Source organism: Hyaena hyaena, unplaced genomic scaffold (genome assembly GCF_003009895.1).
Source record: "Hyaena hyaena isolate Hyena2069 unplaced genomic scaffold, ASM300989v1 scaffold_575, whole genome shotgun sequence".
Classification (NCBI taxonomy): Eukaryota; Metazoa; Chordata; class Mammalia; order Carnivora; family Hyaenidae; genus Hyaena; species Hyaena hyaena.
The window spans coordinates 187,109-199,851 of NW_024081206.1; the positions used below are offsets into that span (position 1 = coordinate 187,109).

Here is a 12,743-nt window from a genome sequence, read left to right on the forward strand (position 1 = left end):
AACATCCTAAAAACAAATAATACAATCAAAAGATAGGCAGGAGACATGAACAGATATTTCTCCAAAGACTACATCCAGAGGACGAAGAGACACACAAAAAGATGCTAAACATCACTCATTATCAGGGAAATGCAAACCAAAACTCCTACAATGAGACCTTACATTAAAGGATGGGGAGAAAAAGAAACCCTTGTACACTGTTGGTGGGAATGCAACTGGTGCAGCCAATGTGGAAAACAGTATGGAGGTTCCTCAAAAATTTTTTCAAACAACTACCCCATGATCCAGTAATCACACTACCAAAGAATATGAAAACAACAACTCAAAGGGATACATGACCCCTGTGTTTATTGCAGTGTAATTTACAATAGCCAAATTGTGGAAGGAGCCCAAGTCTCTACTGATTGATGAATGTACATGCACATACATACAATGAAATATTATTCAGCCGTCAAAAAGAATGCAAACCTATCCATTTGCAAGAGCTAGAGAATACAAAGAAAAATAAATCAGTCAGAAAGATAAATACCATATGATTTTACTCATGCGGAATTTAAGAAACAAAACACATGAACAAAGGGGATAAAAGACCAATCAAACACAGACTCTTAACTATAAAGAACAGATGGTACCAGAGGAAGGTAGGTGGGAGAATGGGTGAAATAGATGAAGGGGATTAAGAGTGCACTTACCATGATGAGCACTGAGTGATATATGGCATTACTGAATCACTATATCGTATACCCAAAACTAAGATAACACTGAATGTTGACTACACTGGAACTAAAATTTTATTTTATTATTCTGAGACAGAATCCCAAGCAGGCTCCACAGCCATAGCAGAGCCCAACATGGAGCTCGATCCCATGATGGTGAGATCATGAGCTGGGCAGAAATCAAGAATTGGATGCTTAACTGACTCAGCCACTCAGGTGCCAGTGGAATTAAATTTTTTTTTTCAGTAAATGAAATAAAGATCTCTGGGGGTGGGGGAGAGGGGAGAGGGATGATGGGCATGGAGGAGGGCACTTGTGGGGATGAGCACTGGGTGTTACATGGAAACCAATTTGACAATAAACTATTAAACAAAAAAAAAAAGGAGGATCTCAAAGAGATATTTGCACTCCCATGTTCACTGTAGCATTACTCCAATAGCCAACATACAGAAACAACCTAAGTGTCCAAAAACAGATAAAGAAAATAAGGTACACACATTATTCAGCCAGGGGAAAAAAGTAAATCCTGCCAATATGTGACAACATGGATGGACCCTGAGAGCATTTCACTCATGGCCAATTATTATTACCCACGTGTAAATGCATGTGCTAAGTGAAATAAAATCAGAAAGAGACAGATAATGGATGGTCTCACCTATGTGTGGAATCTAAAAAGTTGAACTCCTAGGGGCACCTGGGTGACTCAGTTGGTTCAGTGTCCGACTCTTGATTTCAGCTCAGGTCATGATCTCAAGGTTTATGAGATGGAGCCCTACATTGGGCTCTGAGCTGACAAAGAAGAGCCTGCTTGGGAATCTCTCTTTTTCCTCTCTCTGCCCCTCCCCTGCCTGCTCAGGTATGTGCCCTTTCTATAAATGAATGAATGAAGACATAAATAAATAAATAAATAAATAAATAAATAAATAAAATATTTTTTTTAAAAAAAAGTTGGATTCCTAGAAGCAGTGTAGAATAGTGGTTACCAGGAGCCAGTGACGGGGAATGTGAAGGGAGGTGCTGGTGAAAGCTATAAACTTCCAGTTATAAGTAAGTCTGGAGATCTCACATACAGCAGAGTGATTCTTACTGTAAATTATACACTTGATAACTGATAGGAGAGTAGATCTTAAAAGTTCTCACCACAGAAAAGAAATTGTAATTATTTGAGGTGATGGAGGTGTTAGCTAAGGAACACTATAATGGTAATTATTTTTGCAATACGTAAGTTTATCAAATCAACACATCAGACACCTTAATGTTATACAATGTTATATGTCAATCATCTCTCAGTTAAGCTGGAAAATAACTACAAAGAAAATGAGAGAAAGCCATGTAGAATGAATTGCAGCATCTACAGTGAGTGGAATAGCATGAGAAATCAATGGACACCAAGAAGGCCAGAGAGAGGAGAGGAGAGGAGAGGCCAGAGACAACAGAGTAGAGGCAAAGGGAAAGAATGTTGCTAACACATGGAGGAAAATGCATGTTAAAGATCATTTATAGTGACACAGAAGTCACTGATGACCTTTAAAAAACAGGTTTAGTGAAGTGAGGGGACAAATTGGAATGTGCTAAGGAGAGTGGGAAGACAGGAATAGGTCAATAGCCACAGGGAGATACAGACTAGGGGAGGACTTTTGTGTTTGTTTTGAAGATAAGAAATAGCTGAACATGGGTTAGTTCTGATGGGAGGATCCAGTACCAAGGGAGAGGCTGAAAACAGTAGATAAAAGAGAACAAACAGAAGAAGTCTGGCTACTGAAAAGGTGTGAGGAGTCCTACTACACAATGTGCATGAATGTAGGGAGAGCGGGAGAGAATGGCCTTAGCCAAAGGAATTGATACCTCTCTTCCCGGCAGGGAGAAGAGGGCTGGGTTAGCTCAGGTCGGTATTGTATATATTGACTCAATGGGCAACATATAGGGAATTCTGCTTTGTTCAGGAAGAGAAGTGGTCATCTTCACTTTTAAAACCCAGCCCTGTTGAACATATAGATTGCTTTCAACCTGTCATGAAGAATAGACCATCTGGATCAAAGTTTCGAAACTTATCAATTCCAACTGCCAAACTAGCCTTGAGAGAAAAAAAAGTGTTCCTCATCTACATTCCCTCTATTTACACTATTCTCCTCATCCTGGAGGACTAGCTTTTCTCCCCATCCTACTACAAATCAGCCTTGGAATTTATTGCTCATTACTGTTAAACGTATTTTATAAATAAAAACTAATTTTTAAAAAAGGACTAGCTTTTCTCCCCATCCTACTCCAAATCAGCTTTGGAATTTATTGCTCATTATTGTTAAACGTATTTTATAAATAAAAACTAAATTTTTAAAAAAGTAATCAAGTTTAAGTAATTATCCATGTATAAATCCAAGTAGGCCTGATTTAAAATTAGAAATATCAGGGGCGCCTGGGTGGCTCAGTTGGTTAAGTGTCTGACTTCGACTCAGGTCATGATCTCATGGTTTGTGAGCTCGAGCCCCACATCCAGTTCTGTGCTAACAGCTCAAAGCCTGAGCCTGCTTGGCATTCCAGGTCTCCCTCTCCCACTTGCACTCCATCTCTCTTTCTCTCTCTCTCTCTCTCTCTCTCTCAAAAATAAACATTAAAAAAAATTTTTAAAGAAATATCATTCCATCAAAATTATGTACTAAAGATATGCATCTCTCAAAATGAAGTTACAAGTCAGATTTACCATTACCATTATAGACAATATGTAATGAAATGGCAAAAAGCTAAAGAAATAAAGGTGGGACACAAGAAACAACTTCCCATTAGATTACAGGAAAGCCTACCGTGAGAAACTTCCTAAAAGGATTCTGTAAACAATCATCTGTCTGGGCAGACAGGATCCTTTGATTACTTGAAAATCATTTGCAATTCAAATCAACAAGAAAAATCACCCACCAATGAAGTTACACAAACACATCCTGCCACAGAAGCCCCATAAGCTACATTTCATGGCAAAACCTTCTCTCCACTAACATCTTATCATTACTATGCTAAAAGCCAATGACAATGCAGATAACCCAGATCTAGGTCAGGGATTCTTTTCACCGCAGGTGAGAGTTACTGAGCAATTCTCAAAGGGCAGGAGAAACAGGCCTTCCCTTCTTACCTTCACCATGAAAGTAAAGTCTGTTAGAGCCGGGGAATACACAGCCCCACCAGCACACGGGCCCATGATCAGAGAAATCTGAGGGATGACTCCAGATGCCATGACGTTCCTCTGCCAAAAGAGAAAGGTAAGGCATCTGGTTACAGACGTGTTCATTGTACTACCTGCAGAAAAATAAAGGCAATAATAATATTACATTTGGCTTTTAGTCACAGAAATTCTATCCCAGAGGCAGGAGACTTAATCAGTACAGTTTCTCCCAGAATTACATATGTGCAATCTCTCCATGTAACAGGTGAGATTATTAGCATATTAATTTCTGGGGCAAATACCCACTTTCCCTTCCCTGGTGGTAGTTTCCTGAAAGCTCCATCAGGACATGAGATCAGAGTGACTCCCATCCATTTCACCCCGGCTCTAAACACACCTCAAACCCAGCACCCCATCTTCACAAAGCTGGCTGGAAAAAATAAAGGAAAGCCTGAGGCAGAATATACAGAGCCAACACTTACCCTGGAACCATGACCTCTATTTGGAGTCACTTCACACCGCCACTTAGCCAGCAGTTACAAGACAAGGCTAAGAAGCAGGTGCTACTTTACTGAGTCTTCAATGTCTGCCCACCTCTAGACAGGGTATATGGAGAAAAGGAGGTAAGTAGCAGGAACCAAAAAGGCTCCATGGGGATAAAGATATGTAAAAAGCCAAACCTCAGGCCACCTTCTGGGAAAGGAATGGGGGCTGGAGGACCCAAGCAAGATCATAGTCCAATGACTCCTTGCCCAACTCCCAACTTTTTTCCTTCCCCTTGGCTCTAAGAGAAGCATGTCCACTTTTAGCCATGTCTTGGCTCTGAACCCAATTTCTATAAATCATATGACATAGCTGAGAATGGCACAAAGAGCCATCAACAGAGAGAATTATGGGAAGATGGCAGAGCAGGAAGCACCAGGAATCTGTCTTCCCCTAGGTAACACCTGCACTGACATTTGTCTGAAAATACTTTTTGAAACTCTACAGTCTATTGAAGCCTTCTGACTCCCAGAGGAAACTTTGGAGAATAAACTGCAGTTAATTTCAGTCAATTTTAGCATAGCACAACAGCAGCTACTCATCCTCTGCCCCCTAGTCACAAGGCAGGCAGCCGTAAGTATATTCCTGGAGCAGCTTACACAGTTTTCAAAAGGAGCCCAGGAAGACAAAAAGCACTCTGTCCTCCAAATACCATGGATTGTCCACTGCTGATTCTGATTACAGAGATGTAGTTAGAGGCAGGTGACCACTGTGGCTGCACCTCCCTGCCCCATTGTTGCAAGCCCCTGTCCCTCTAGCTCCACATCCCTAATCATTAAGGAAATACAAATATTAACTAGAATGAGGTCCCACAACAGAAACACTGGGATGGCTACTATCAAACAGAAAACAAGTAATATTAGTAAGGATTTGGGGAAACTGGAACCTTTGCAAACTGCTGATGGGAATGTAAAAGGGGACAGCCACTGTGGAAAACAGCACAGAGGTTTCTCAAAAATTTAAAAATTACCATGAGATCCAGAAATTCCACTTCTAGCAACATACCAAAAGAATGGAAACAAGATCTCAAAGAGATATTTGTGTTGTTTGTTTTAGACTTTATTCCCTCACTTAAACCACTGTAATAAGCAAATTTTATTTTGAGAGAGAGAGCATGTTCATGAACAGCGGAAAGGCAGAGGGAAAGGGAGAGACAAAGACTCTCAAGCAAGCTCCACACTCAGCAGAGAGATCATGACCTGAGGGGAAACAGAGTCTGACACTTAACCGACTGAGCCACTGAGGCGCCCCTTAAAGCGATACTTGTATATCCACATTCATAACATTACTCACAATAACTGAAACACAGAAACAACCCACTGCCAATCAATGGATGAATAAATAAAATGTGGTATGTACATACAATGGAATATTATTTAGCCTTAAAAAGAAAAAACTTGTGGGGCGCCTGGGTGGCTCAGTTGGTTATGCGTCCGACTTCAGCTCAGGTCATGATCACACGGTTCATGGGTTCGAGCCCCGTGTTGGGCTCTGTGCTGACAGCTAGCTCAGAGCCTGGTGCCTGCTACAGATTCTGTATTTCTCTCTCTCTCTCTCTGACCTTCCCCTGCTCACGTGGTCTCTCTCTCTCTCTCTCTGAAATAAATATTAAAAATGTTTAAAAAAAGAAAAAGAAAAAACTACATGCTACAATGTGGATAAACATTTAGGACATTATACGAAATGAAATAAACCATTCACAAAAACACTAACAAATACAATATGATTTCACTTATATAAGGTGCTTGATCAAAATCATACTGACAATGTCGAAGGCTGATTGCCAGACACTTGGGGGAGGGAGTATAATAGGGGAAACTGCTTAATGGGTATAAAGTTCCAGTTTGGTTTTGTGTGTGTGTGTTTCTTTGTTTTTAGTAATCTCTACACCCAACGTAGGGCTCGAACTCACAACCCCAAGAATCACATGTTCTTCCAACTGAGCCAGCCAGGCACCCCTAGAGTTCTAGTTTTGCAAGATGGAAAGAGTTACCCAGATGAATACTGTTAATGGTTGTACATTATGAATGTATTTACTGCCACTGAATATACACGTAAAAATTGTTAAACTGGGGCATACTCAGGGAGGGGGCAAGATGGCAGAGAAGTAGGGAGTTCAGTAAGTTGCTATCACCCCCATATCTTGCACGGAAGAGATCTGAAGCCATAGAAAACCTTACAGAACCCAAGAGATTGGGAGAAAAAGGACACAGAATCCACTGAGAAAGCCTTCTAACATGAGTGCGAACTGGGGAAGATAAAATCGGGCCAGGATCGGAGACTCCAGAGCAGGGACGATTCCCCTCTGCGGGGAGTTAGGGGGGAAAAGAGAGAGTCAAAACCACTCAAGACATGGTCCCTGTCTCTGGGAAACAGAAAAACTTCCGCTCAGGGCACAGAAGTACCGTGAGCACTAAATCCCCGCGTGCCAACTCGTCCCAGAGGGGCTGCGTGCTGACCACTTCTTGGTGCTTCTGGCTGGCTAGACCCTTAGACGAGCTGCCAGCCTCCACGCCATTGTGCTCCTCGCTAGCTGGACTCCTAGAGGAGCCGTGCACGCGCATACTGGGCTTCCGCGCTCCTGGCTGGCTGGAACTCTAGAGGGAAGGCGAAGAGCTTAAAAACTGGGAGATTTGCCCGCGAGTTCGTGTTTCGGGTGACGAGACACACAGGGACCTGGTTTCTCTTTCTCCACCTAGCCCAGCGAGCCCTGCAGGCAGATCCCCGCCCATGCTCACCAACCAGCTGGGAGAAGGGAGCAGAAATTCTGGCTCCACCCCCAAGGCTAGGCAAGAGGCTTGGAATTGCCCTGAGGGGATCACCTGCAAGGTTGTGTCTACAGCAGTTTGGGTGGGGCCCACAGACTGGGATTTGGAAACAAAGCGTGGCCTGTGTTAAAGAGCACAACCCACTTTGACTGCGCACCCGGCCCAGGGAGTTTACACACCCAAAAAAGCGAGGTGCAGCACTTGGTTCAAGAAGGGACTGGAGCGCCACCACTCTTCTCCCCACAACCAGCAAGGTAGAACTCCCGCCTGACTCACTGGATCACACCACGCCCATCCCTGCTTGAGAGCTGCCCTCCCCTTTTTTTTTATTTATTTACTTTTTTTATTTTTTTTTTTCTTTTTCTTCCCCGGAACACTGAACTGATTGACTCTGGTTACCACCTTGCTTAAACAGTCACATTTAGTCCATTCTGTAGATGTAAATTCTACCCTACCGACCTTTTCATCTCTTTTTCTCAGGAGTAATTAGACCATATAGTTTCTCTGGAAAACACCAGCGTCCTTCTCTCACCTATCCAACCATATTCTACCCTTTAGCTCTTTGAAAAAAGCTTCTTATCCCTTCTGCCTGTTCATTCTATTTCCAATTTTGCCTCATCCCCACCCTGTCTTCTCTTTCTCTATGCTCTTCAACCAGCACATTACCCGGCTATTTAATTGTAGCTGGGAAATCCGGTTATATGCTTTAAACCATTCTTTGCCATCGGTTTTCTCCTTTTTTCCTTTCCTTTTCTTCTTTTTGACTCTTTTATGTATTTTTTACTCTCTATATTTCTCTCTCCCTCCTCCGTCTTTTCTCTTAACTTTTTCGTTTTCCCTCTTGGTTTGCATGTTAATTGGATTTGACTGTGCGTTTGTGTGCTCCTGCTCCCTGTGTTTGTCTGTCTGTCTTTTCTCCAGGGCTACATCAAGAAATAAGCCAGAGTACAAATGGCGGAGAGTCCCAAATATCTTTACAAGTAGGAAAATAAAATAATCAAGGTCTCAACAAGAGAGACCAAGAGATACCATTCAAAAAAAAAACAAAAACAAAAAAAAACACTCTCTGAAAGGATAGGCCCTGGACAGTCAAAGAGCCTTCTTGGATACAGCAGGGCTCACAGGTGCAGAGAGCATAACAAGTCTTTAAAACTAACAAGAGACAGAAAGCTAACTAAAATGATGAAATGAAAGAGCTCTCCTCCAAAGAAATTCCAAGAAGAACTGACAGCTAATGAACTGCTCAAAACAGATATAAGCAGCATAACTGAACAAGATTTTAGAATAATAATCATAAAATTAATAGGTGGGCTTGAAAAACACATGGGGACATAGAAACTATGGCTACAGACATGATAGAGAATAAGAATAGGGATGGTTAAATTAAATAATGCGATAAATGAGATACATAATAAATTAGAGGCCTCCAATGCACAGACTGAAGAGGCAGAAAGGAGAATAAGTGATTTAGAAGACACCATTATAGAAAAAGAGGAAACTGAGGGAAAAAAAAGAGACAAAATTATCCAGGAACATGCAAGAAGAGTTCGAGAGCTCAGCGATACGGTCAAACGCAACAATATCCGTATCATAGGAATCCCAGAAGAGGAAGAGAGGGGGAAAGGTGCTGAGGAGTCCTGGTACAAATTATAGCAGAGAACGTCCCCAACGTGGGGAAGGAAGTAAACGTTGAAATACAAGAGGCTCAGAGGACTCCCCTCAGACATAATGTGAATCGATCTTCAGCACGGCATATCATAGTAAAAATGGCAAAATACAAGGACAAAGAGAGAATTTTGAAAGCAGCTAGAGAGAAAAGACCCTAACATACAAAGGGGAAACCTATCAGAGTGGTGACAGACCTATCTACTGAAACTTGGCAGGCTAGAAAGGAATGGCAGGAAATCTTCAATGCCAAGATTGAACAGAAAAAATATGCAGCCAAGAATCCTCTATCCAGCAAGCCTGTCATTCAAAATAGAAGGAGAGATAAAAACCTTTCCGGATAAACAGAAATTGAAAGAATTTGTCACCACGAACCCAGCCCTAAAAGAAATCCTGAGGGGGATGCTCTGAAGGAAAGGTTGCAAGGAACAAAGATACCAGGGACACCACCACAAACATGAAACCTACAAAGGACACAAAGACTCTAAACCCACATATTTCAATAATAACACTGAATGTAAATGGGCTGAATGCTCCAATCAAAAGACACAGGGTAGCAGAATGGATACAAAAACAAAATCCATCTATATCCTGTCTACAAGAAGCTCATTTTAGACTGGAAGATACCTTCAGATTAAAGTATGGGGATGGAAATCAAAAGAAAGCTGGAGTAGCTATACTTATATCAGACAAACTGGACTTTAAAGACAATAACAAGAGATGAAGGAGGACATTACATTATAATTACAGGGTCTATCCATAAGGAAGAACTAACAATCATTAATGTCTATGCACCGAATAAGGAAGCACCTAAATATTTAAAACAATTAATCACAAACAAAAACAAGCTCATAGATAAGAATGTGCTAGGGGCGCCTGGGTGGCTTAGTTGGTTAAGCGTCCGACTTTCACTTAGGTCATGATCTCACGGTTCGTGGGTTCGAGCCCCGTGCCGGGCTCTCTGCTGACTGCCAGCTCAGAGCCTGGAGCCTGTTTCAGTCTGTGCCTCCCTCTCTCTCTGACAATCCCCTGCTCATGCTGTCTCTCTCTCTGTTTCCTAGAAATAAATAAAACAAGAAAAAAGAAAAAGAATGTGCTAATAGCAGGGGACTTTAATACTCTACTTACAGCAATGGATATGTCAACCAGACAGAAAAATCACTAAAGAAATAATGGACTTGAAAGACACATTGGACCAGATGGATCTGACAGATATATTCAGAACTCTACATCCTTAAGCCAGGGAATTTATTTTCTTCTCAAGTGCGCGTGGCACATTCTCCAAGATAGATCACATACTGGGACATAAAGCAGCCCTCAATAAATATAAAAGAATTGAGATCATACCATGCACACTCTCAGATCATAATGCTTTGAAACTTGAAATCAATTACAGGAAGAAGTCTGGAAAACCTCCAAAAACACAGAGGTTAAAAAACACTCTACTAAAGAATGAATAGGCCAATCAGGCAATTACAAAGGAAATTAAAAAATATATGGAAACAAATGAAAATGAAAACACAACAACCCAAAATCTATGGGATGCAGCAAAGACAGTCCTAAGAGGAGAGTATATTGCTCTCCAGGCCTATTTCAAGAGATTAGAAAAAGCGCAAGTCCAAAATCTAACAGCTCACCTAAAGGAACTAGAGGCAGAGCAACAAGAGCACACCAAACCCAGCAGAAGAAGAGAAATAGTAAAAATTAGAGCAGAAATAAACAACATGGAGACCAAAGACACAATTGAACAGATCAATGAAACCAAGAGTTGGTTTTTTGAAAAAAATAAACAAAATTGACAAATCTCCAACCAGGCTTCTCAAAACGAAAAGAGAGAGCACACAAATAGACTAAATCATGAATGAAAATGGACTTATTACAACCAACCACTCAGAAATACAAGCAATTATCAGGGAATACTATGAAAAATTATATGCCAACAAATTGGACAACCTAGAAGAAATGGACACGTTCCTAAACACACACTCACTACCAAAATTCACACGGGAAGAAATAGAAAATCTGAACAGACCCGTAACAAGTGAAGAAATCGAATTAGTGATCAAAAATCTCCCAACAAATAAGAGCCCTGGACCTGATGGCTTCCCTGGGGAATTCTACCAGACGTTTCAAACACAGTTAATCCCATTTCTTCTCAAGCTATTCCAAAAAATAGAAATCAAAGGAAAACTCCCGGACTCATTTTATGAAGCCAGCATCACTCTGATTCCCAAGCCAGAAAGAGATCCAGCTAAAAAAAGAGAACTACAGGCCAATATCCTTGATGAATACGGATGCAAAAATCCTCAACAAGATACTTGCAAATCAAATCCAAGAGCACATAAAAAGAATTATCCACCAAGATCAAGTGGGATTCATTCCTGGGTTACAGGGCTGGTTCAACATTCGCAAATCAATCAATGTGATCCATCACATCAACAAAAGATAAAAACCTTATGATCCTGTCGATAGATGCAGAAAAAGCATTTGACAAAATACAGCATCCCTTCTTAATAAAGACTGTAGAGAAAGTCGGGATAGAAGGATCCTACTTAAACATCATCAAAGCCATCTATGAGAAGCCTTCAGCTAACATCTTCCTCAATGGGGAAAAACTGAGAACTTTTCCCCTGAGATCAGGAACACAACAGGGATGTCCACTCTCACCACTGCTGTTTAGCATAGTGCTGGAAGTCCTAGCATCAGCCTTCAGACAACAAAAGGAAATCAAAGGCATCAGAATTGGCAAAGAGGAAGTCAAACTTTCACTTTTCGCAGACAACATGATACTCTACATAGAAAACCCAACAGATTCCACCAGAAGTCTACTAGAACTGATCCAAGAATTCAGCCAAGTTGCAGGGTACAAAATCAACGTACAGAAGTCGGTTGTATTCTTATACACCAATAATGAAGCCACAGAAAGAGAAATCAAGAAGCTGATCCCATTGACAATTGCACAAAACACCATAAAATAGCTAGGAATAAACCTAACCAAGGATACAAGAGATCTGTATGATAAAAACTAGAGAAAACTTATGAAAGAAATTGAAGAAGACACAAAGGAATGGAAAAACATTCCATGCTCATGGATAAGAGAATATAGTTAAAATGTCATTACTATGCAAAGCAATCTACACATTTAATGCAATTCCAATCAAAATTGCACCAGCATACTTCTCAAAACTAGAACAAACTATCCAAAAATTTGTATGGAACCACAAAAGACCCCGAATAGCCAAAGTAATATTGAAGAAGAAAACCAAAACGGGAGGTATCACCATCCCAGACTTTATCTTCTACTACAAAGCTGTCATCATCAAGACAGTGTGTATTGGCACAAAAACAGACACATAGACCAATAGAACAGAATTGAGAACTCAGAGCTGGACTCAAAGTTATACAGCCAACTAATCTTTGACAAAGCAGGAAAGAACATCCAATGGAAAAAAGACAGCCTCTTTAACAGATGGTGTTGGGAGAACTGGACAGCAACATGCAGAAGAATGAAACTAGATCACTTTCTCACACCATACACCAAAATAAACTCAAAATGGATAAAGGACCTGAACGTGAGACAGGAAACCATCAAAACCCTAGCGAAGAAAGCAGGAAACAACCTCCGTGACCTCTACCGCAGCAACTTCTTACTTGACACATCCCCAAAAGCAAGGGAATCAAGAGCAAAACTGAACCACTGGGACCTCATCAAGATTAAAAGCTTCAGCACGGCAAAGGAAATAATCCACAAAACTAACAGGCAACCGACGGAATGGGAAAAGATAGTTGCAAATGACATATCAGATAAAGGGTTAATATCCAGAATCTATAAGGAACTCACCAAACTCCACGCCCGAAAAACAAACAACCCAGTGAAGAAATGGGCAGAAGACATGAACA

General features: G+C 41.0%; 1 protein-coding gene across 1 annotated transcript in view; it reads right to left on the reverse strand.

Moving 5' to 3' along the window:
• The window catches only part of PCCB (propionyl-CoA carboxylase subunit beta), an 86,979-nt gene that overhangs the window by 60,200 nt on the left and 14,036 nt on the right, over positions 1-12,743 (reverse strand). The window contains exon 6 of the mRNA XM_039256478.1: positions 3,838-3,948. Coding sequence (XP_039112409.1) covers positions 3,838-3,948 — 111 coding nt within the window. The remainder of the gene's footprint in view (positions 1-3,837; positions 3,949-12,743) is intronic.